Below are 20,335 nucleotides of genomic sequence, written 5' to 3' on the forward strand. Positions count from 1 at the left end.
CAACACCATGTAGGCCAGAACCTGCCATTCCGTCCAAAATTCAGCCTGGCTCACGGTGTCCTGCAGCCACCAAAGACTTGGCACACGGCGACCCCACGCGTGATCCACAATGAAGCGAAGCGGGATATCAAACACGCTGGGTGAGTGTTTAAGCGTCCATACCAATTGCACCGTAAGCATTGTAAAGAAAAGAAGCCCAAAGACAGTCAGGGAAACAAGTCTAAAGATGCCTGTTTCCCACCAACACAAATGGCTACGTGCGGCAGTTGGGCCTGCAAAGCACACAGCGAGGGCGAGAAATGGGAACAGAACCAGAAAGCGAGGTTTGGGTCCAATTTGACATCCCTGCGATGAGTCCGTCATGGAAAGGGTTTCAAACGTCGAGTGATCCCACAAGGTGCAAATGATTGCCGCTGCGCCACCGGTCAGCGTAAAACCAAAGGACATAAATAAGATAGCCGCGGCAAGCAGTGCTCCCATGTACAACAGTTTCGTCACGAGGTACATCCACCGTCCACCAAAACGATGCGTGAGTTCAAGAAGACTCGGGGACATGAGCAACCAACTGCCATCAGGGGACGCGTCAAGGCTACGGCGTCGTTCATTATTATGTCTCCTGCTGCAACCCAATGGAATGGTGGGCCACAAGTTCTGGGAAAAACACAAGGAGTAAAGTGCCACGATATGCCGGTACACCAGTACACCAAGCAGCAACGCCACCACCACAACAAGAAGGCCTGAGATAACGATGGCGGAAGTAAGTACCGAAAGTCCAATAAACAACGCCAGCGGCATGAAAGTTGCCATGATAACAAAATGTGATTTAAGAGCGGCAATAGAGACTTTCACTCTACATTGTTGATTTACACGGGTATCCCTGTCGTCATTGCCTATGCCACAACCATCATCATCCATAATTCCTCTCTCCCAAGCCGATGCACCGTCCATTGCAGGTCGTTTATCATTTGTCATGAATTTTCCTTGTTGTTCTTCTTTTTGATAATCATGATCGTTGCAATAATAAACACCGTCGTTTCCTCCATGTAGACATCGCATGCCAAATGCTTTTTCTTCATCCTTTTTAGAGTTGTTTCTCAAGGACGAAGGCGCCAAAGAAGTACCGTTGTCATAATTCCTATTCTCACTACTAACAGAACAGTTGTCAATGTTTTGTTGCACAGACCTACATGATGCCATTGAACATATTTCCATAGCATATGCCTCCATGGAGTATTTTCTCCAATCGTTACTCCAATACCGTGAGTGCTGCTTCATCCCACTCATCTGGTCATCCGAATTATCATTATTACTTCTGCCGCTTTCATCTCCCGCCCAATATGCATCTAGTTTTTCCCTGTCTTCAAGAAACCTGCCGGGTACCCTTGCAGGGTCCAAACTAATGGACTCAACTTCCTTCTGCCGCGTATACACATCAGCGGCAGCACGGCTAACCGATACATTATCCATTTGCCCTCGCCTTGTCTCCGCCGCAGCTGCCATGGCCGGTGGTGAGGAGACGACACCCGAATTTCCTTCCGCTGCTTCGCCGCTCATATAAGCCGTTTTTGGTTGGGTGAACTCTTGAAATTGTGCCCCCGCATCAATACCCTGCAGTTCGGGCAGGAGAAAACCGTGCCGGCGGGTCTGATTTACACTGCAGATCCATCGTCGCACGTCACGCTCCTCCAAATCAATCGCACCGGGAACAAAAAACAGCCGCAACATGTCGCCCATGCGCGGCGCATGATCGCCCAACAAATACCCAATGCCTACAGCTTCCCTTATTCTTGTTGTTTTTCTTGTTGACTCCGCCAATGCCATGGAATCGGTCTGGACACCTGCTCCCGCGAACGACTTTGATTTTCTTCTCCATCGTAACCATCGCCCCTTGACGCTGTCAACATGCGAAGTTTCAAATCCATCATTCATCGTGTGTGAGGAAAAAAGGAAATGTTGCAGTTGTTGCTGCTGCTGCCGCTGCTCCTTCTCCCTTTCTCTATACACGCCATGGAGGCTGCAAAGTTCCATCTTCACACTTCGCATGTTTGGGGACTTTGGTGCTACACATGACTTCTTCTGTGAATTTAGAAGTAGTGATGTTTTCTCTCCCCAGCTGTTGATGGTTTCATTATTCCCGTCGTCTGAACACCGCCATGCAACGTGATTACTGCGATCATTCCACCGACATACTCCCAATGAGGCACTCTCGTTCTTCCCACACTTCAACGACGTGCTAACCTTTCCTTCAAGACTGTTGGTGTGGGAATCAGGCGCTTCATACCTCCACACCTGGTATGATAATGCCGATGTCACAAGATCTTTCGGCTCCTCAAAACGTGGCTCCTTCTGTTGTTGCCAATCAACGAAGTTCGACGTACCGGAACGACCAATTCCTGACTGAAAACAATTGTCGCAACGCACCTGTAATCGTCCGGCACTCATGCCAGTTCCAACGCTCAAAAGGAAGTCACTAGAATTTTGCTGCTGTTGTTGTTGCTGACGGTGGCGGTGGAGTTGACTTCCGTCTTCTTCAACGTCGTCTTCGTATGCGTCAAAAGATTCTAAATACTTCAACTTCACATGGGAGTCCCCTTGCGCCTGCCTTTTCCTTTCCTCATCTTGCTTGTTTTTTCTGGGCCCACGGGCCCTGATATCATCGGCGCTATCGGCATCCATTCTGGACGTGGAGGCTGGGAAGTAACGTATCGCCTGCAGCGGCGTGTCGTCAGGAGTGCAAGAACTGCAGCACACGGTGCTGCTCATCGTTGTTGCTGACAATGACGATGCTGACGACGATGCTGCACGGGATTGAGCAGTAGACATGACTTCAGGGGCCGCCACTTTTTTCTTACCCCTGAACCCCTATCTTTTCGACAATGTGCGCTGCCCACGATACCGACAGTAAATGAGATCCTCTCCCCCCAAAGATTGAAGGGACTTTGAATGAGGAAGAGTAGGAGCGTGTAGGTGGGAAGGAAAGACCGCCCTGCCTGTACTTCCTGCTGCCTGCCCTTCTTACTGTTGAAGGGGGGCGGGGAGGTTGAGTTATCCGTTTACCCCTTTTCCTTTTACTTATTTGTGTGAGAAATACCAACGATTAGGCACACACAAAGAACCTTCCCTTCCCTCCCCAGCCTTTTTTCTCTTTTTATTTTTTTTTTTCTTCTTAAATTCCAAAATTTTTTTTGATGATTTCTTGCTTTCCGTTTCCCTTTTTTTTCTTTTCTATTTGTGTTTAGTCCCAAACAACAATTAGAAGAAATAGACGGCAGACAGAAGTTGCGTATGTGTGCGTATGTGTGCAAAGATGAAAGAAACGGTGAGGCATTCAAATGACAGTGACGGTTGCCTCCGTCACGTTTAAATGCCACAAAGAGAGAGAGAGAGAGAGAGATGATTCTTCATTTACCCCACTCTCTCCCTCCCTCTCTGTTTTTGAATTCCACACACACACACTAATAAGGCGTGTCATCCCCATACACGCACCGAACGCGCTCCATCAAGAGTTCTACAAGAGGCCGCTCGCCACAATTCTCCTGTTCTTCATCCCAGTCATCATGGCTCTCGGTGCTGCCATCGCTGGAAGCGGCAAAGCTGACATTCAATGCCTTCTTCTTGTTACCCGATTGTCGTCGGAGCGCGGGCAGTACTGCGGCCGCTGGCTTTCCGAGGAGTTGGGCCTGCAAGTAATCCATAAGAAAACACCGAATACGGCGTCGCATGGCCGCAGTCAACGAACCGCCGTCTGCACGAGAGCTCTTACGGCCGCTAGTCGTACGCAATGAGTGCTGCAGCAACGCCTCCCATCCACCCTCCACCCCGAGAAAGTTACGCGTGATGTCATCGCACGCGGCTCGCAACATATTCTCCTTGTCGTCGTCGTCGGCCATTTGGACGGGCGCCTCCTGCAGACGTTCGTGATGACGCGCCACCAAAGTCGCATTTGCCTCGAGTGCCCGAATAAACGCCATCAATTCCGACACCACCCGTACAACCCCGGACCGAACACAAGATTCATGAGAGGCCAGCGCATCGCTCGCCTCACGACACGCGACGAGCGTGTGGCGGCGGTGCGCCTCCTCGAGGTGTTTGATCGCATCGCGATGTTGTCTCTCCAGAGCACTCATCAGCCCTTGGGCCGTCTCCTGCAATGTATGCATCTGTTGATGGAGCGCCTTACGATCCTCAACGAGAGCACGGTGGCCAATTTGCCTTGAAGCGAGCTGTCTTTCTAGATTGGCGTTGCGTGCCTCCAAGGCCTGCAACTTTGCCTGCCATGCATCAAGTTGCGGGCCGCGCAGCGGTGTCCTTTTTGTTTCTGGTGGTGGTGGTGGTGCTGTCATTGACGAGGGCTCTTTTGTGGAGAGTGTTGTGTTGACATCAACCCCCGCAATATTATCCAACAGATTTTCTTCTAATCTTGCCCGGGAAATCTTGTCCCGTATGCACGTCTGCAACTTGGTTTTACACTTTCCCTGTGAGTGGTGATTTTGACGCATGCGGAGAAGCGAGTCTGCCGCCTCCGCGAGGCGCCGTCGCTGCTCACGCTCCTCCAGCCGCTGCATTTTGGCCCGTAGCTCGCGCCATGCACACTCTCGCTGCTTCAATCGGCTTCGAATTGCATCCAACTGCGCGGCAGCGTTTTTCTCCCGTGCGGCGCACTCGTTGTTTTCCTGCTGGGTCTCCGCAAGCATGGATTCAAGCGACATGCGTTGCTGCCGCAGTTCGTGCAGTTTCCCGGCGACCTCTTCCATTTGACGCTGCGTGCTATCCAGTAATGCTTGCAACGTTCTATACTCTCTTACGGCCTCTTCACTCTTTTCCTCGAGTCTTTCTGCACGTTGTCGCTGATGCTCTGCTGCCTGCTGCATCTGCTGTAGTTTTGCCTGGTGGAAGCTGCGCATCTCCTCTGTGAGCTGCTGCTGCTCCAACAACTCCTGCCGACTGGCGGCAGTGACCCGCTGCAACTGCACACGGAGCGCATCCCGTTCCGCCGCAACACGTGTTTCACGCTCCTCAGCCTCGCAACGGCGCCGCTCACATCGCATGAGTGCCTCCTCCAACTGCCGTGTGCTCTGCACACACTCCTCCACCTCCGCCTGGAACAACGCATGTCGCCCTTCCTCCTCCACCAGCAATTGCGACTGGGCGTCACGCGTGGAGCGCAGCTGCGCCATTTCCCTCACCTTCGCATCCAACTCCTCCTGAAGCCGTCGACGCGCCTCTGCTTCTGCCGCCCGCTCCTCCACGTGCTGCTTTTGGGCGCGCCGCAATTGTTGCTCAGACGACTCCATCCGCAGCGTGAGTGCAGCATTTTCGTCCACCAATTGCTGCATTTCAATTCTCAGCGCCCGCAATTCCTCGGCCAATTTCAACTGCTCAGCCTCCGCACGGCGGCACTTTGCTTCTGCAGCAGCCTTTGCACGTTCATATGCCCCCGCCTCCGCACGCATACGCTCAAGCGTACGTTGATGTTCAGATCCTTCACGACGCAACGCTTCCTGCAGCGACCTCACAAGGCGGTCCCGCTCCAGTTGACATTGCGCCTTTTCCTCGTTGGCCTTTGCAAGCTGTTCTTGTGTGCGACACAAAGCTGCCTTTGTTGCGTGCATATCATCCACAACTGTGGATAATTCCTGCATTTCTTGTTGAATAGTGTCAAGATCCTGAGCGTGCCTGGCCTCACGCGTCCTTGCCTCATGCTGTGCCTCGGCCAGCTGCGCCGTGAGCTGTTCAATGTGCGCCATGAAGTGCCTTGCATCCTGCTGCCGCTCCGCCCTCTCGTCCTGCAGCTGTGAATCCGCACGCTGAAGCAACATGGATGGATACAACTGCCCTGAGTCCTTCAAGGGCCCTGTTTCGGAGGCAGTGGTCATGGGCGTGCTGCCATCCAGAAAGCCTCGCAGCTGCTGCATCAGAAGTTGTTTTTCTCCCCGTAGTTCATCTAATTCTCTTCTTAGTTGCCTCGCCTCCATCTCTCGACGTTGCAATTTACGCGCCTGCTCGTCCATAAGCATGTCCTTGCACCGCAGTGCGCGTAACACACGTTCTGCAATTTCGTCCTCATTCTCCTCATTTGTCTCTATCCCTCCGTCACGGTCATTGCCAGCATTTGACCCGTCGTCACTCCATCGCCTATCGGCCGTGCGCCTGTCACCATCCCCTCCCTCTGCTTCTTCTATCGTCGAAGGGCTGCTGCTGCTGCTGGCGTTCCAATTAACGTCACCTCTGGAGCGCGGAGGAAGTGACAATGGCTGCTGCTGCTGCTGTTGCTTTTCTTCATGGTGTTGCCATCTTTCGCTGCCACCACCGCCGCTGACACTTTGATTTCCCAGAGACTCATTGAAGCGGGCCTCCACTACAAGGATAGAGGGGTCAAGCGAGGAGTCACCATCGCCGCTCATGAGAGCAGCCTCTTCTCTAAATCTAAAAATGGCGACCCCGACTTCTGCCAATATCGCAGCAAAAAAAAAAAAAAATAAAGAAATGGTAATAATAAGGGAAAAATTTCACAGTGACATAAGGGGCAAAACAAGTACACCCACTCAGACACACTCTTTCCCTCCTCCACCCCCCCTCACCTATTTACTTTTTTTGAGACTCGTTTCTTCGCTTAAAAATCAATCCACATACATCTCCCTTCACCCCCTTTCCATGGTGCCATCTTGCTTATTTCAATTCATTTTGTCTCTCTGTAAGAAACATCCTCATATGGGTTCTGCTCCTTCGGGGCGGCCTCGTTGAGGAGTTTGAACACATGTCTGTAGCACGCCAGCAGCTGGCCCTTCGACACGGTGCGGCGGGACGATGCCAAATGTGTCCGCATGTACGCCATAAGTTGTGTCCGCGACGGCAGGAGTGACAGGAGGACCGTCTCATCATCAAATCCAAACTGAAGCAGCCGCGAGATGTCATTGGCTTCGTCATGAATGCCTTTCCTTCTTTTTTTGCCTCCACTCCAGGAACGAGAAAGCTGACTGACATAACGCATGAATTCATCGGTTGGACGGTACAAAAAGTGGCGGCACATGGGCGAACCACAGCGGCACATCACAAAAAACTTCTGCAGTGGGTCCTCACCCGAAAATAGCGGGGCGACGCGGTGTGCGTAACTCAACGTCAACTCACCTCCGGCCGGCACATCGCGGGTGGTGAAGAAACTGTTCGGGTCATCAAAGTGCGGGAAGCTCTGGATGCGGTTGAGAAGCTCGGCATTATGGGAGGCAATTGCCGCTGGCCAAAACTGACGGGAGAGGCCGCTACAGACGTTCGGATCGCAGCTATGATTCATGATGTGGTGTGGCAACGGCTGTGTCACGAGTTCCAACAACACCCCGGATGGGTGTGTGTAGTGCCAGGTGTCAGGAAGTCGTATATGCGTGTCCGCCAATAGTGGGAGAAAGTTTGCGGCGTCCATGTAACTGCGCTGTGGCTCCGTGACGATGCGGGTGCCACGCGGGATGTCACGCGATGTCATGAGACCACGACTATGAATAGAGCTTAGGCCCACGTAAAGACAATCCAGCGCCTTTCCGTGCAGGATACCGCGGAAAAGAGGTGCATTTACACCGCAATGAGAAGAACTGATATCGACCTTCTCAGCTGCAAATGCTGCTGCCGCTTGTTCATACGCCCCCATTTCAATGAGATGTTGTATGGAAGTTGAAGATACTGAGCAATTAGACGATAAGGATGACGTTTTCGTCGTTGCAGAGGACGAAGTAGAAAGCGGAGGTGCTACGCTTTTTCGTGTGTAGAAGGATACATGCCCAACGCTGTATCGTATATACGCCATTGCCGTGAGCCCGTAGTACAGCAATCGACCCACAATGGGTGTTGCCAAAGCGTTGAGCGCCAGAGCCGACTTTTGCAACTCCACCCGATCGCCATGCGAGAGTGACACCCGCTTTGTGTAGATGGAAGTTGTTTGTGTCGACACCTCCTCCGTTGGGGTTGCTGTTGAGGGGAACAAGGAAGAAAGGGTGGTGGCGGTGGTGGTGGGGTTGAGACTACGATTTCCTTCCGCAGTTGCACCACCCCCAAAGGAAGTGCACATATCCGGGAACAACACATGCTCTCGATCCGCATAATTTGTCCGTTTTGTGCGACGGAATGGACGCTGCTGTTGTCGCGGCACGGATGGTGTCGAGAGGTCCCAACGGCACTGCTGGCGATGCATCACGGATGACGCCGCCGTTATTGTCGTCGCCCGTCTCACACGCATTGCAATGAACTTTGGCCGACAAACACCGTTTCTTCCTCCGAAAAGGGAAAAAGTATTGGTGATTACTCCTCTCAATGACGCCCCCTTCTGAATTTATTACTGCAATGGCCGGAAAGGCAAATAAAATATAATAAAGAAAAAGAAGGGAGGCGGGGTGTGTTTGTGCCTGTGAAAGAAAAGTAAACAACGTGCACATAAATTCAAAACAATTTCATGGCTTCTACCTTCTTTATCTCATTCTCTTCCTTCCTTGCGTGGACGTATGTATGTGTATGCATGTATCGCAGACATCTTCCACAGCATGTTGGTTCTTAAATATCAGCCTGGCACAATCAAAAAGAGGGAGGCTCGCAGATAGACTGTCTAAAATAATGGCTGCTGCTGCTTCTTATACTGAGGGCCGGTAGTCACAGCGGGACCACCTCCTGCCTTTTTCACCGGCAGAACATTGCCAGGTGTATTTCGCATGCGTCGCCGGTGGCTACGGAGTAGTGCAGCAAATTCCGGTGACGGTAAATAACTCGGCAAAACTGTTGGAAGAAGAAATAACTTCTCGGTTGTGGTCCCCTCCGCCGCCATCGCGCTCGCGCTGAATGACACGGTGCGTGCCAAAGACGTATTGCCGGACCCTGTGGTAGGAGAGGCGGATTGCTTCGTTGCAGTCTGCAAGAGGGATCCAGGCGGGGTGAGGAACTGACAACCAATGTCGCGCAGCAGAGACTCCAGTGGCTGATTGTATCGACTTGCCACAAACCGCGCAAGCAGTTCCGCACCGCCACGCCTCTCGGCTGTCGCTTTCTTTGTCGTTGCAACCCGCTTCCATGTCAACTGCCGGTTCAAACTGTTTGTGGTACTCCCCTGCTGTTTTTCTTGGGCTGCGGACCATACGTTGATTTTTGCCACCACACGTTGTATGTAGTCGGCAAAACTGATAACGGTGCGCTGCGAGTTCTGATACTCATGCAGCACGAGCAGGATCGTACCCTCCACCACCTCCGCAGCCGACGGCATATTGTCAATCGACAAATGCTGCAGCCGCTGTTGCACTGCTGTGGCCCTCTTCTCATCCGAAACACCGCCACTCCCACAATATGTACACTGTGGGCAGACGTCGGAGACGACACACCAGTGCAAATCACCCGCCTCCACATCATCTTCATCACCCGCAGCAGCAGGCGTCACATCCCTCTTGCAATCATCGTCCACTTCATGATCTTCTCTTGTGACGGGTACACCACGCCATGGCTTCCCTGCAAACACGTCAAGCACACTCCGCAGCCGCGTGCGGGTTAGAGGGGCCGGCAGACGCCACACACCCCAATCATACAACATGACTGCATACGCCCGTGTGTGGTTTTTATTCATCAGCAGTGCGACATCAAAGCCACTCGAGGCGGCGGCAAGATATCCAGCCAGCACGAATACAGACGGGGGCAAGGAGGTGGCTGGTTGCATGTCGTTGGTGGCCTTTTTGAACACACATGCCTCGCTCTCGGTGTTCAGAACCCATACATGCAGCGCCTGCAAATTTGTTCCACCGCCATGTGGTGGCATAGTGGATGCTGGTACCGCCGTGGTGTGCATAAGAAGCGAACCTGCAATGGCAATGGGCATCGTGACAACTGCCTCATCCCTGCGCGGCTGCCACTGCAACGCATTCATAAAAGACGTGGGCGATAAATTACAGTGTCGAAGCTCCATGTACATACCACTGCCATCTCGATCCTTTTGCCGCAGCAGCAGATCCGACAGTGTGCCGCTGCTGAACGCCTCCACCCATTCATGCCGCATGCCGTGCTGTACAGCAAAGGCAAGTCGGGTGAGATGCGTCACCGACCGACAGTGTGCGAGAAAAGCGTCTTTCCGCATCCATGCGCTGTGGCACACCCAACAGTAGTGACACTCACCACCTGGCAAGGGCGTGGGTGTCGTCTTCTCTCCTGTCGTGAGGGACGTGCTTGCGCTCTCCAGAGGACGCCGCTTGTATGCAAATCGAACTGTTGGCAGCGTCACCTTCCAATACACGGCGCGGGTGTAAACGACGCGTTGCACACTCAATGTCACTGTTTCCTCATCGTCGTCCTCCTCGTCTTTGCTTCTTACCTGACCCTTAGTGCAACTTGAAGGGTTTGAAAACATACCCGCACTAGTTGTACGGCACTCATCGCCATGGAAAACCACTGTTGCTTCAGGTGCAGCAGATGCCGCCGGCAACGCGGTCACAGAGGGTGTCGGAAAGAGTTCCTCGTACCCCGCACGCCGCACGTCGCTCAGAAGCAAGGAACATTTGTGACCGTAGCTATCATGCCACGTTACACACACATTGGCCGGCTCCTCATCCTCGTTCACTGAATCGAAGCAAATGCCACGATAGACGCTGGAGGTGGCGGTCGAAGCAGTTTTTATGGATACGGGGCATGCCGGCGTCTCACCAGGATCCTTTTCCTCATTACTACCACCATTATTATTATTATTATTATTATTACCATTACTATTAATACCGCTAATATTATCATTACTTCTCTTATTACTTTCGTTTGGCGTCGTGGATGGTGGAAGTAACACCGTGAGACGTGTTAGTGCACTTTGTATGGACACAAGTAAACTGATGCCAATATGCGCCAGTGTCACCGCGGGGGAATTTGATTTGGCCATGCCCTCAAATGGGAGTACATGAGGTGCAAGCAACAACTCGTCTTTCTGCTTCTGCTTCTCCTGCTGAGCCGCCGCACCCGTTTCGTCTTCTTTTTCCTTCGTTTCATTTACCCCAAAACAGGCAACTGCGGAACGTCCACCGACAAAAAGTTCTAACTGGCGAAGATGCGTTCCTGCAAGATAAGGTGCCAACACACGGTGTAATTCCTCCAGAGTCATTCGGTCGTACGGCGCAGCCCGAGTGAGGCCCACTTGCTGTTGTTGGGTGTGCAGCTCGATACTGAATGAGCAGGTGCTGTCCGCGTCTTCCTGCAAAGCGCCGAGGTTGCGCACAAGTCGTCTGTGATGCACACGGTGTGACCCATCCTCGCCACGCATGGTATTGCGGGCAAAGGCAGCCACAAACGCCGCACTTAGGCGGTGCTGTACGGCACCAAACGTCATTGTGAGCCCGTCCTTATGATTTTCCCCCCATCTTCGTTTTCGTACGTTCCCGTCGCCTACCCTCGCCGACGGCTGCAGCAATCGAATAAGCTGCTCGTCGTGGGGGTACCAGTGCGTCATCGTGGCAACCCTTCGTGAGAAGCGGTGCGTGGCGTGCTCCATTGCGCATCGGTGCAATCGCTGCAACGAGCCCGCCAGCAATGCCCTGTAGGAACGCGGAAAGGCCGATGTGATAAGTTGCTCCACCGCCTGCGTACTCGGCCGGCGCACGGCCGTGTCGTGTTCACCGTACAACCCCTCTGTGCCATCCTGTGCCTTTGCATCCACCGCCACAAGGTGGTAGAGACGAGTGGCACATTGAGCCACGCAGTCGTCAACAAGACGAATCGCACTGCGGTTCACGCAATATTTGGTGTGAAACGCCACGACATCGTTGCTGTTATTGCATGCGTACCACTCACGCAGCAGCGAGCACAACAGCAGCGGTTCACTGAGGTGGCAATCGCCTCGTTCATCCCCTGATGATTTGGCAGCTCCCGCCTTTAAAACCCCTGCCAGTTCACGCTGTATCTCTAGGGAGTACAGGTACTGCATCGCTGGTGTGCCCGCCTGCGATTGATCGTCCTGTGCTGTCATGCGAGGAAACATAAGAAGTGATGGCACCGTCATGGCACATGCAATGAGGAGGGCCTCCTCGATGCACGCAAACTGAAGGGCATAATAAATCAGCAACGCTTGTTCATGTGGCAGAGGAAGGTACGCCACAAACTCCCCCATTGCGGTAAGCGTCGCATGGTCATAGCGACACAACACGGCGTGCAGATCCCCTGTCTCCCCCGTCCCGCACTGCGGATCGCTACTCGCTCCGGCATCATTAACCGAACCGCCATCCCCACTCGCATCCAACTGCAGAAGCCCCAACTCCACAAGCTGTTCTACACCGCGGGCTATCGCGTCTGACGAGGGCGGGCTTGGCAGGTTCTGCACCAATGCACTCGGAAGTGATGGGAACAAATACTTCACGCGGAGAAGCACCGCCGCCGCATTTGCCGTGAGACTTTCCGGCAATGTCTGCGCAGGCGCCACAAATCCTGATAATGTGCCACGCCGCAAAGATGAAAGGCCCGCCGCGGCAAAAACAGGCATCTCAATTTGACGCGCGGTCTTCGTTTTCTCCGGCTGAAGGAACAGGCGACGCGGGGCCAAATGAATCACAGCGCCGTCGCACGTTCGGCCAGTGCGACCGCCCCGTTGCCGCAAACTACTTGCGCTCGCGAGCGCCGTGGAGCGCAGCATGACGCCTGTGAGAGGATCGGTAAAGAAACGCCTTTCCAAACAAGAGTCCACGACACAGCGGACATTTGGAATGGTCACGGAACTTTCTGCAACCGTCGTGGCAAGAATAATGCGGTACGGAAAGGGGCCAGCGGAGTCGTGCAGCTGCTGCTGTGGACTTCCAATAGCCGTGGCGTGAAGCAGAGCGACGGAAAAGCACCATTGCTCGTACCGAAGGAATGTGACGTTCCCTCGCTGACTGCTCGTACCACCATAAGAGACGCCACACGTGAGTGTCGGCGGAGAATCAGGCCCAACCTCCACGGACACCGCGCGACACAACATCTCCAATGACTGCAGCACCAACGAGATCTCCGCAAAGCCCGGTAGAAACACCAAAATGCTCTCCGGCTGCTGGTCTGGCACAGAAGAAAATGACTGGAGTGGGCGGGGTTTCCGCTGGTCCCCGACACCGGAACTGGAAGACTTCACGGCAAAACTCTGCAGTACAAAAAGCAAAAATTGCGCCAACACGCGGGCCTGCGGAGTATGTACGTCCGCACCAAAGCGAGTGTAGGAAAAAAAATGCCCCAATGACGCCACCACACGCCGTGCAGGGGCCTCCAACAAAGGATTCTTTTCTATGCTTCCACAAAGCACTTGGGACGCTCCAATGGTGTCGGAAAGATCGTCGATAAAATATTCTTCCACGCAATACGGCTGAGTGGAAATCGTGGCGTTTGCAGCGTCACCACACCCCGTTTGCTGCCTCTCTTCTGCGTCAACCAAAAGAATATGTGGGTTGAAGGCCGCCGCATTTTCTCCACTTGGCGTCTCCGCGTTGATTGCGGGAAACCGTGTGGTGAACAACGCCACCATCTCCTCCACGGAAAGGGTGGCTGACATCAACACCAACTGACGGAGCTGCAATTGCCTCTCTCCCTTTTCCCGCAGCTGCTGCTTCGCCCAGGCCAGTAGAAGGTCTGTCTCCATATCACGACAGTGTGCCTCATCAATGATAAGTGTGGTGGGCGCCAGCAGCCCTCCCTTATGCAGCACCGCATTTAAGATATAACCAGGCGTCGCGTATATGATCTCTGTGGCCAGGGAGAAGCATTTGTCACCGCCAACGGCATACCCAACACGACCACCAACTTGGGCCACATCATCTGGGGGTGAAGAGTCTGTTGTTGTTGTTGATGACAGCAGAATAGCAGCTGTAAACTTCGCCAACTCCACACATGCGAGACGTGTGGGCTGGGAGACAACAATACAAAGTCGGCTACTCGCCCCAAACTCAGCTACAAACTCGCGAGAACTCCCGGTGACAAAAAATGGCATTGGGGGTGGCAGTGACGTCGCCCCATCACGTACGCGAGGGCCGTCACTGTGCAACCTTCCAGACGATGCATCAATGCGCTCTAGCAGTCGGGTCCAGTGACAATCCAGTAGGAATAATGGCACAAGACTGCTTTTGCCTGAACCTGTCGGTGCGCTGCATACAAATGTATCCGTGACACTGCCGCCACTCGGCAGCGGGAGGGCCGACGAGGGCAGAAAGCGCGCGCTCCACGCAAAACGCTGTCGCCATACGGGCAGCCGCTGCACGAGCGGATACCGTGAGGGCATCTGCTGCCAATCAAGACGCTTACGAAGTACATTCCGCCGAAGTTTTTCCAAAAGTGTGGATGTGACAACTGCCGCACCCGCCGCTCCAACACTGCCGTCTCCCGACCTGGCGACTTGACGCCCCTGCGGTCGCTGTCTCCCTGCGGGTCGGGCGGCGGCGGCGGAGGTGAAGTGGTCCACCAACAAGGCGCATCCACTCGTGGTCGGCGGTGTTCCACTCCTCCTCTTCCTCCCCTTCGACACCTCACTGGCCGGCCCCTGGCGTTCCGCGATCATGTGCGGCAGATCATTCATGGTGCTGCTACTGTGCGCTGTGGGAAATGAGATGACAACAGGCGGTGGGGGCAGTGATGATGGTGTCCCTTGCCGCCCTTCCCCGTTCTTTTCCTCCTTGCCCGCGTCGCCGCTGGCCTCAGACATGTCCCTCGCATGCATCGTTTCGTGGCTGTGTTTCTCGCCCCCGCCGCCGTCGTCGTCGGTGCTGCGGTGGTGACAGCAACAAACACGTGTGCTGTGTATCGCAGCGTCAAATCGATGTAAGTGCGACGATGCCCACGCATGCGAAGACAACCGGCGGAGGAACCACGCCCCACATGCCCACCGCCGCATGGATGCCAATAAAAATAGGCCCACGTATGGAAGGCACGGGCCCGTTCTTGTTCACAAGCGACTTATTCTTGCGGTGGCGGTAAAGATCCGGCGTGGCCTCACCCTTCAACGGCGGTGCCGATGCTGACGCCCACCCTGCCTTTTCCTTCACTCTTCAGCAACTCTATTCCCATCCCCCACCCCACCCCCACAATGGACACAAGAAAAGCGGCAAAGCGGCAAAAAGAAAGGAATCAAACAACAGCAGGCGTGCAAAGACGTGCAAAGACGTGCAGAAGAGCGTGCCAGGCAAAGAACCAAACAGAGAGACGCACGGAACGGGTACGCCCATGCAGGCATCATCGTCGTTGAAACAATAGCAAATTATTAAGTTCAGAAACAAAAAAATGATGGATAGATGGACAAAAAGATAAATGTTTGGTACAGATGCGCTCTGGAGTGGGCGATGCAAATGAAATGGTAACAATAGAGCCCCCACGCCCTCACATCCCCAACTCGAGTGCACCTACACACATACATATATACATATACATATGGTATATAAGGGCTCAGAAGCGTAGATGAAGAACGCACAATAATCGGGCTGCTTCTACTTCTTCCCTGGCTTGTGGGTGCTTGGTATACATTCATCCCCACAAGACCACCTCGAGAATAAACAATTAAGCTTACATGTGTAAGTACACACACATGCCGGAAAAATTTTTATCACACGGCTTGCACACAATTAGCGAAGCAAAAGCCAGTTTAAAACGGACTCCCCAACCCTCCGCTGGATGGTTATCGACGCCCACACACATGTATCAAAAACAATACAGTAAAGCCATAAATAATCAAAACAAACAAAAAAAGAAAAACAAAACAAAAAAAAAAAAAAAAAAAGGGACAGTGATATTCACGTGGACTGCTGGCCAAATTCTGCTGTTTATCGATAATAGAAACCAAACCAGATAGGAATAAGAAAGGAATAAATGGAATAAGAGTGGATTCACCACATTCCCAACGTTTAACACCTAGTAAGTGTATATATATATTATACCATACGTTAGCCTCAATTGTGGCCCTGCTCACTCCATTCCGATTGAATATTTATTTATTTATTACTAGGTGGCAGACTTTGGGGTCCTGCAGCCACAAGACACTGCCGCTGCCCTTCACAAGTTCCACCCCTTCGCCAAGTCCTGAAGTGTAAAAAACACACTACCGCGTGAAATGCCTTCTGCGGGGTTTTCCGCAGACCGTACGTATGCAAAGGATGCCTGCATTCCGCGAGAGTCTAAAAACTCATATATCCGTTGCAGCTCCCACGTCATGGCGTGTGATTTCGAGCTGCCTTTATTCGCCGCTCCTCGCAGCGAAGCATTATCCACCCAAACGTCCATGGTGGATGGCAAGATGGCGATAAAAGGCCGATAAGGCTAAGCGTACCGCGCGCGCCTCGGCCTGCATGATAAGAAAAGGCTTCCTCTCCCACTTTCCTCCGGCAATTTTAACATCGCCGGAGTCTGCAATGATAACGGCTCCCATCCATGGAGCGATGCATCCGTGATGATGGCGGCCAATGCCTTTTCCGTGGACTCGATGGTTCGCCTATGATTGTTCTCGATGATGTGTCGCAATCTCTCGCCCAAACCAACCGCTGACGGTGGAAGGTTCGCCGGGGATGTCTCCAGCACAATCACGCGGTTAAGTGCGGATAATCGTCGTCGCACTGCCTTGATGAAAAAGTAGTAGTCACTTAAACGCGTGCCTAAAATGGCAGCCAAATATAAAAAGCGGGACACCGTAACCTCCATTTCCGCGATGGTTAAAGAATTGAGCGCCGGCATGGCGCATACAGACCGGAGAAACTTGTCACTCAGGGATACCGCCCGGTGAGTGTGATCAAACAGCACCCCAGAAAGATGCACTAAATGGCGCCCGATTCGCGGTCCCCAATGGATGCGTCACAGCCGTCCGCATTACGAAGCACTTGGGCTTCCCACAATGTCTCATCGCTTTTCGACCCTGCAATGCGTATATTATCGATCCATACGACGATACGCACCAATGGAGGTGCAGCCCAGAGGCGGTGAACCACCGTCGTCACCACCGCAATTGCCGAAGTAATGATCTGGAGAATTTCTGGGCTGGCCTTGTGTCCCATAGGGAGCCGTGTCAGCTCCACCAGCGTGCCGTCCTACACGCGGCATCTCTTTCGATGCCGAGTCTCCCGCAGTAAAGAGACCTGAAAAAAGGATGCCTTTAAATCCAGGCAGGAAGCGGCCTCAGCCATCACAGGCGGCAAACAATGGGAAATATGTAAAAGAGGAACATGAGCCTCACAAGGGTCGTCTCTGTTCTTGTCGCGTGGCCACGCAATCCATCGTCGTCGTAAACCGGTGGTTTTCTCCTCCACAACCGAAAAAGGGTATTATCCATCCGCCCGTTATTGTGGACGAAGCGTCCTCGATTATTCCCGCTTTTCGTAACAAACGCGCGTCAGCGGTTGAAATCCTCCCTGAGCCTTTGCGCGCTTTACCGGAGGAAGACGGAGGGAAAGGGGACCGCCCGACGCGTCCCCAAACTTGCATGAGACTCTCCAAGGTAGCCGGGTTCAACTGGTCCTTGATCCACTCCAGATTCAACACGGGCACGTTGGCTCGCTGCTGTAACGGGATGGCGTGTTCATCTTGTGGAGTGGTCAGACGCGTCCTTGTCGCGCGTCTCGTTATTGTGGCAGCATGATTGTGATTAAAATCATGAAAAAACGCTCCTCTGCTTTCAACCAGGGTTACTGCCCTTCCGCAGTCTCTCCCTTTACATAAATGCGGCCAGCGACAACACCTGGATCAGCATTGTGGTGTACATCCCCGAATATCGAACCGTATTCCGGGAAAGGTCGAACGGGTCGACGTGCTTCGCCAACAGCGAGACCACGTGTGGGTCAAAATTGTATGTCTCCACGATTTGAGCAGCGTGCCGCAACGCACCGCGCTTTATGGAATGAGCCGATACATTCCAAGGAGCCAGAGCTCGTTCGACTTGGGCATTAGTAATATTCGTGAGCTCTTCGTTTTCTTGAAGTGTCCTGCATAACGTTATAGTGTCTAACGCATCCCGCCCTCGTATCCTGACGAACCGCGGGGCACGGTGGGGATCCGCTTTCACCGTCTTCGGCGCCACGGACCAATCCGAAATTATGGCCCCGTCCGGCTCCAGTGTGAAACTGTTGGGTGTTAAGGCCGCAATCCCGGACCAACGACTCGCCATCGTCCACGCAAGTCGAAAAACAACACGTTCCTTCCAATCGGTCCGGCTGCGGATAAATTGATCCATCCCTTCCGTTGTCGATGAGCGCACCTGCTTTGTTCCCAATCACGCCGCAATTTTTTAAACCCCAGAATCATCATGTCCAGCGGGGTTCGATCCATTTCCAACATAGACCGCAGCATCCTGCCGTACTGCAGTCGGGTCGACGGCGCCACATCTAATATTGCCACCAAAAAGGCCCGCAGCTCTTCTCGTTGGTTGTCTGTTCGTGCAAGCAGCAAAAGGTTGTGAATTGCCCTTCCAGGGACATTCTCTGCTACCACGTTGGCGGCGCCCACATTTCTCGAGCCACCTCGTTCCCTCTCTTCGTGTGGCTGGCCCAAAGCGGGGATGTCGGTGCTTCGTCGTACCACAGTCGAGCGTCGTTGGCGGATAAGCTCCATTTCCCTTCTCGATGATTGCGTGGGGCAATTTGTAATATCGGGTGGAGCATCGGCGGTGCGGTGCGACTTCCGTGCGGAATGGTGGGAGGTGATGGAATGGATGGGGCTGCTGTCGTCCGCTTTCATAAGAAGCAGCAAGCAGCCCCTCGCCGTTTCTTGACGGCCGTCCGCGCTGCGAGTAACCTCCTCCAGTCGCGTTTCGGACGTTGCTTTTAGATGTTTATGGACACGTAACATGACATAACCGGCATCGCAACGATATTTGCGTCCCTCGTCGTTCCAAGGGAATCTGGATTGCCCTCGCAAAGGTGTCAGCCTCATGAACGGCGGTGCAAGGACGGGCGCGAACGTTGAAGAGCGGGATGCCGGGGTCGGATGCCATCATGAGCTGCATCCGGAAGGCCTGCAGTAAGATCCTTCCCAAATTCATGAAGCGATCGGTGGGATCCCGCTCCGCTTCCAGCGCACCGATCCACGCAACCAAACTGTCAAATAAAAGTTGGGCCTGGTCGTCCGCCCGTTGCCAATAATTGTATGCGCCCCGGAGGTCTAAAAAGACTCCGGAAACGCCCTCATCCCATATACGCGGGGCCCAAGTGGTGACGCCGAATGCGCGGAACATTCGTTCCTCTTTTCCTGTAGCGGAATGGTCGTCCAAAGTGAAGTGCTGGAGGGCAAAGGCATCGAGGGATAGAAATGTGGTCACCCGAAATTGCCCTGAGACGTCTGGAGGAATAATCTGCCGTCTCTCTCGCGCCGGAGTTCGTTGGGCCGCGCGTGACGACGCGCCCACAGCCATCAAGCGATGCTTTTAATGTGGTTTTTTGGTAACGCCATATTTGGCCTTATTATGACACGCGACAGGTCCATCTGTCGGACCTCTCCGAGAGGCGGAAACTTCTTCCCGGCCCACCGTCTCCGCATTCCACGCGGCTTGCTGCGCCTCTTTAGCACTAATGCGTGCTTCTCGATCCTGTAGTTGGGTGCGGGTCGCCTCCAACTGCTATTCGCGTCCGGCGAGCGCGCATTCTCGTTCTGCAAGAAGGCTGCCAGCGACCGCAATGCTAGATTCGCGCACCGATAGGTTGTTATGCGCCTCTTCCACCCGCGAATAAACCTGAGCGCCTCGATTCTGCACGTCCGCAATAGCGTGGGCGTATTTCGTGCTCAAGCGCTCCCCTTCAGCAATGATGAGCCCTCGCCACGCGCCCCAACTCCCGGGCTGCGCCCACGAAGGGCAAGATCAATTGATTCTCAAAATTTGTTAATTAAGGCACCCGGAGATTCGCAATATGAACTACAAGGCTCGAATCCGCCCAGGGTTTGGCGATGTTTCCTAAAACCAAGCGTAAGCCTGTCGATGAGGGAGCCACAGTTAACGTCGCATCCAACGGTCTGTTTTCATCGACAAAGGTGAGCTGCACCTCGATATCGCCACGTTGGCGTACCAGGTCCCAGAGACGGGCACCAATTTCGCCCCATTCCGTTGCCGTGTAAAAGAAACCAACACCATTTTCTTAAACCAACCCCGTTGTGCCTGTAAATTTAAAATTAAAATAATTGTAAAACGTCTGGACGTTAACGGTTCCCTGATTCCTTCAATCGGGGTACACCAAAGAATCATAAAATACGGAAGATTTCTACAGAAATATCTTTTTCTTACCACGATATACATGACTTCAGGCAGCCAGCCTGCTCGCAAACTTCAACTCCTTAAACTCCTCTACAAACAAACAAACAAACAAACACATGCTATTTTCCAGGCAGTTAAGCCGCGGTCCAAAGCCCCACAAATAATGGCCACAAG

At 53.3% G+C, this 20,335-nt stretch overlaps 4 protein-coding genes across 4 annotated transcripts, besides 15 other annotated features; all 4 read right to left on the reverse strand.

Moving 5' to 3' along the window:
• On the reverse strand, positions 1–2,763 carry Tc00.1047053506531.9 (uncharacterized protein; the record flags this gene model as incomplete). Its single annotated transcript, XM_805846.1, has 1 exon — positions 1–2,763. A coding segment is annotated over one exon (2,763 nt), but the record flags the coding sequence as incomplete, so codon positions are not given.
• Positions 1–15,009: a sequence feature (heterozygous, Esmeraldo-like haplotype).
• Positions 1,952–1,988: a microsatellite.
• Positions 3,137–3,237: a sequence feature (T-rich).
• Positions 3,374–3,394: a microsatellite.
• Positions 3,456–6,404, reverse strand: Tc00.1047053506531.20 (hypothetical protein, conserved; the record flags this gene model as incomplete). The annotated part of the gene is made up of 1 exon (XM_805841.1): positions 3,456–6,404. The coding sequence occupies one exon, from the start codon at positions 6,402–6,404 to the stop codon at positions 3,456–3,458; it is 2,949 nt and encodes a 982-aa protein (XP_810934.1).
• Positions 6,680–8,224, reverse strand: Tc00.1047053506531.30 (hypothetical protein, conserved; the record flags this gene model as incomplete). Its single annotated transcript, XM_805842.1, has 1 exon — positions 6,680–8,224. One exon carries the CDS (start codon positions 8,222–8,224, stop codon positions 6,680–6,682), a length of 1,545 nt encoding a protein of 514 aa, XP_810935.1.
• Tc00.1047053506531.40 (hypothetical protein, conserved) lies at positions 8,588–14,836 on the reverse strand (the record flags this gene model as incomplete). The annotated part of the gene is made up of 1 exon (XM_805843.1): positions 8,588–14,836. One exon carries the CDS (start codon positions 14,834–14,836, stop codon positions 8,588–8,590), a length of 6,249 nt encoding a protein of 2,082 aa, XP_810936.1.
• Positions 10,673–10,742: a microsatellite.
• Positions 15,010–15,703: a sequence feature (areas merged during assembly that could not be assigned to a particular haplotype. This can correspond to areas where the two haplotypes were merged or to regions with more than two copies in the genome that were merged during assembly.).
• Positions 15,669–15,715: a microsatellite.
• Positions 15,704–16,093: a sequence feature (heterozygous, Esmeraldo-like haplotype).
• Positions 15,921–15,981: a mobile genetic element.
• Positions 15,924–20,251: a mobile genetic element.
• Positions 16,094–16,294: a sequence feature (areas merged during assembly that could not be assigned to a particular haplotype. This can correspond to areas where the two haplotypes were merged or to regions with more than two copies in the genome that were merged during assembly.).
• Positions 16,295–19,849: a sequence feature (areas not merged during assembly with more than two copies in the genome that could not be assigned to a particular haplotype).
• Positions 19,850–20,335: part of a sequence feature (heterozygous, Esmeraldo-like haplotype) that runs on past the window's edge.
• Positions 20,069–20,090: a sequence feature (AT_rich).
• Positions 20,254–20,276: a microsatellite.

This window comes from Trypanosoma cruzi, genomic scaffold (genome assembly GCF_000209065.1).
Source record: "Trypanosoma cruzi strain CL Brener 1047053516597 genomic scaffold, whole genome shotgun sequence".
NCBI classification, from domain to species: Eukaryota; Euglenozoa; class Kinetoplastea; order Trypanosomatida; family Trypanosomatidae; genus Trypanosoma; species Trypanosoma cruzi.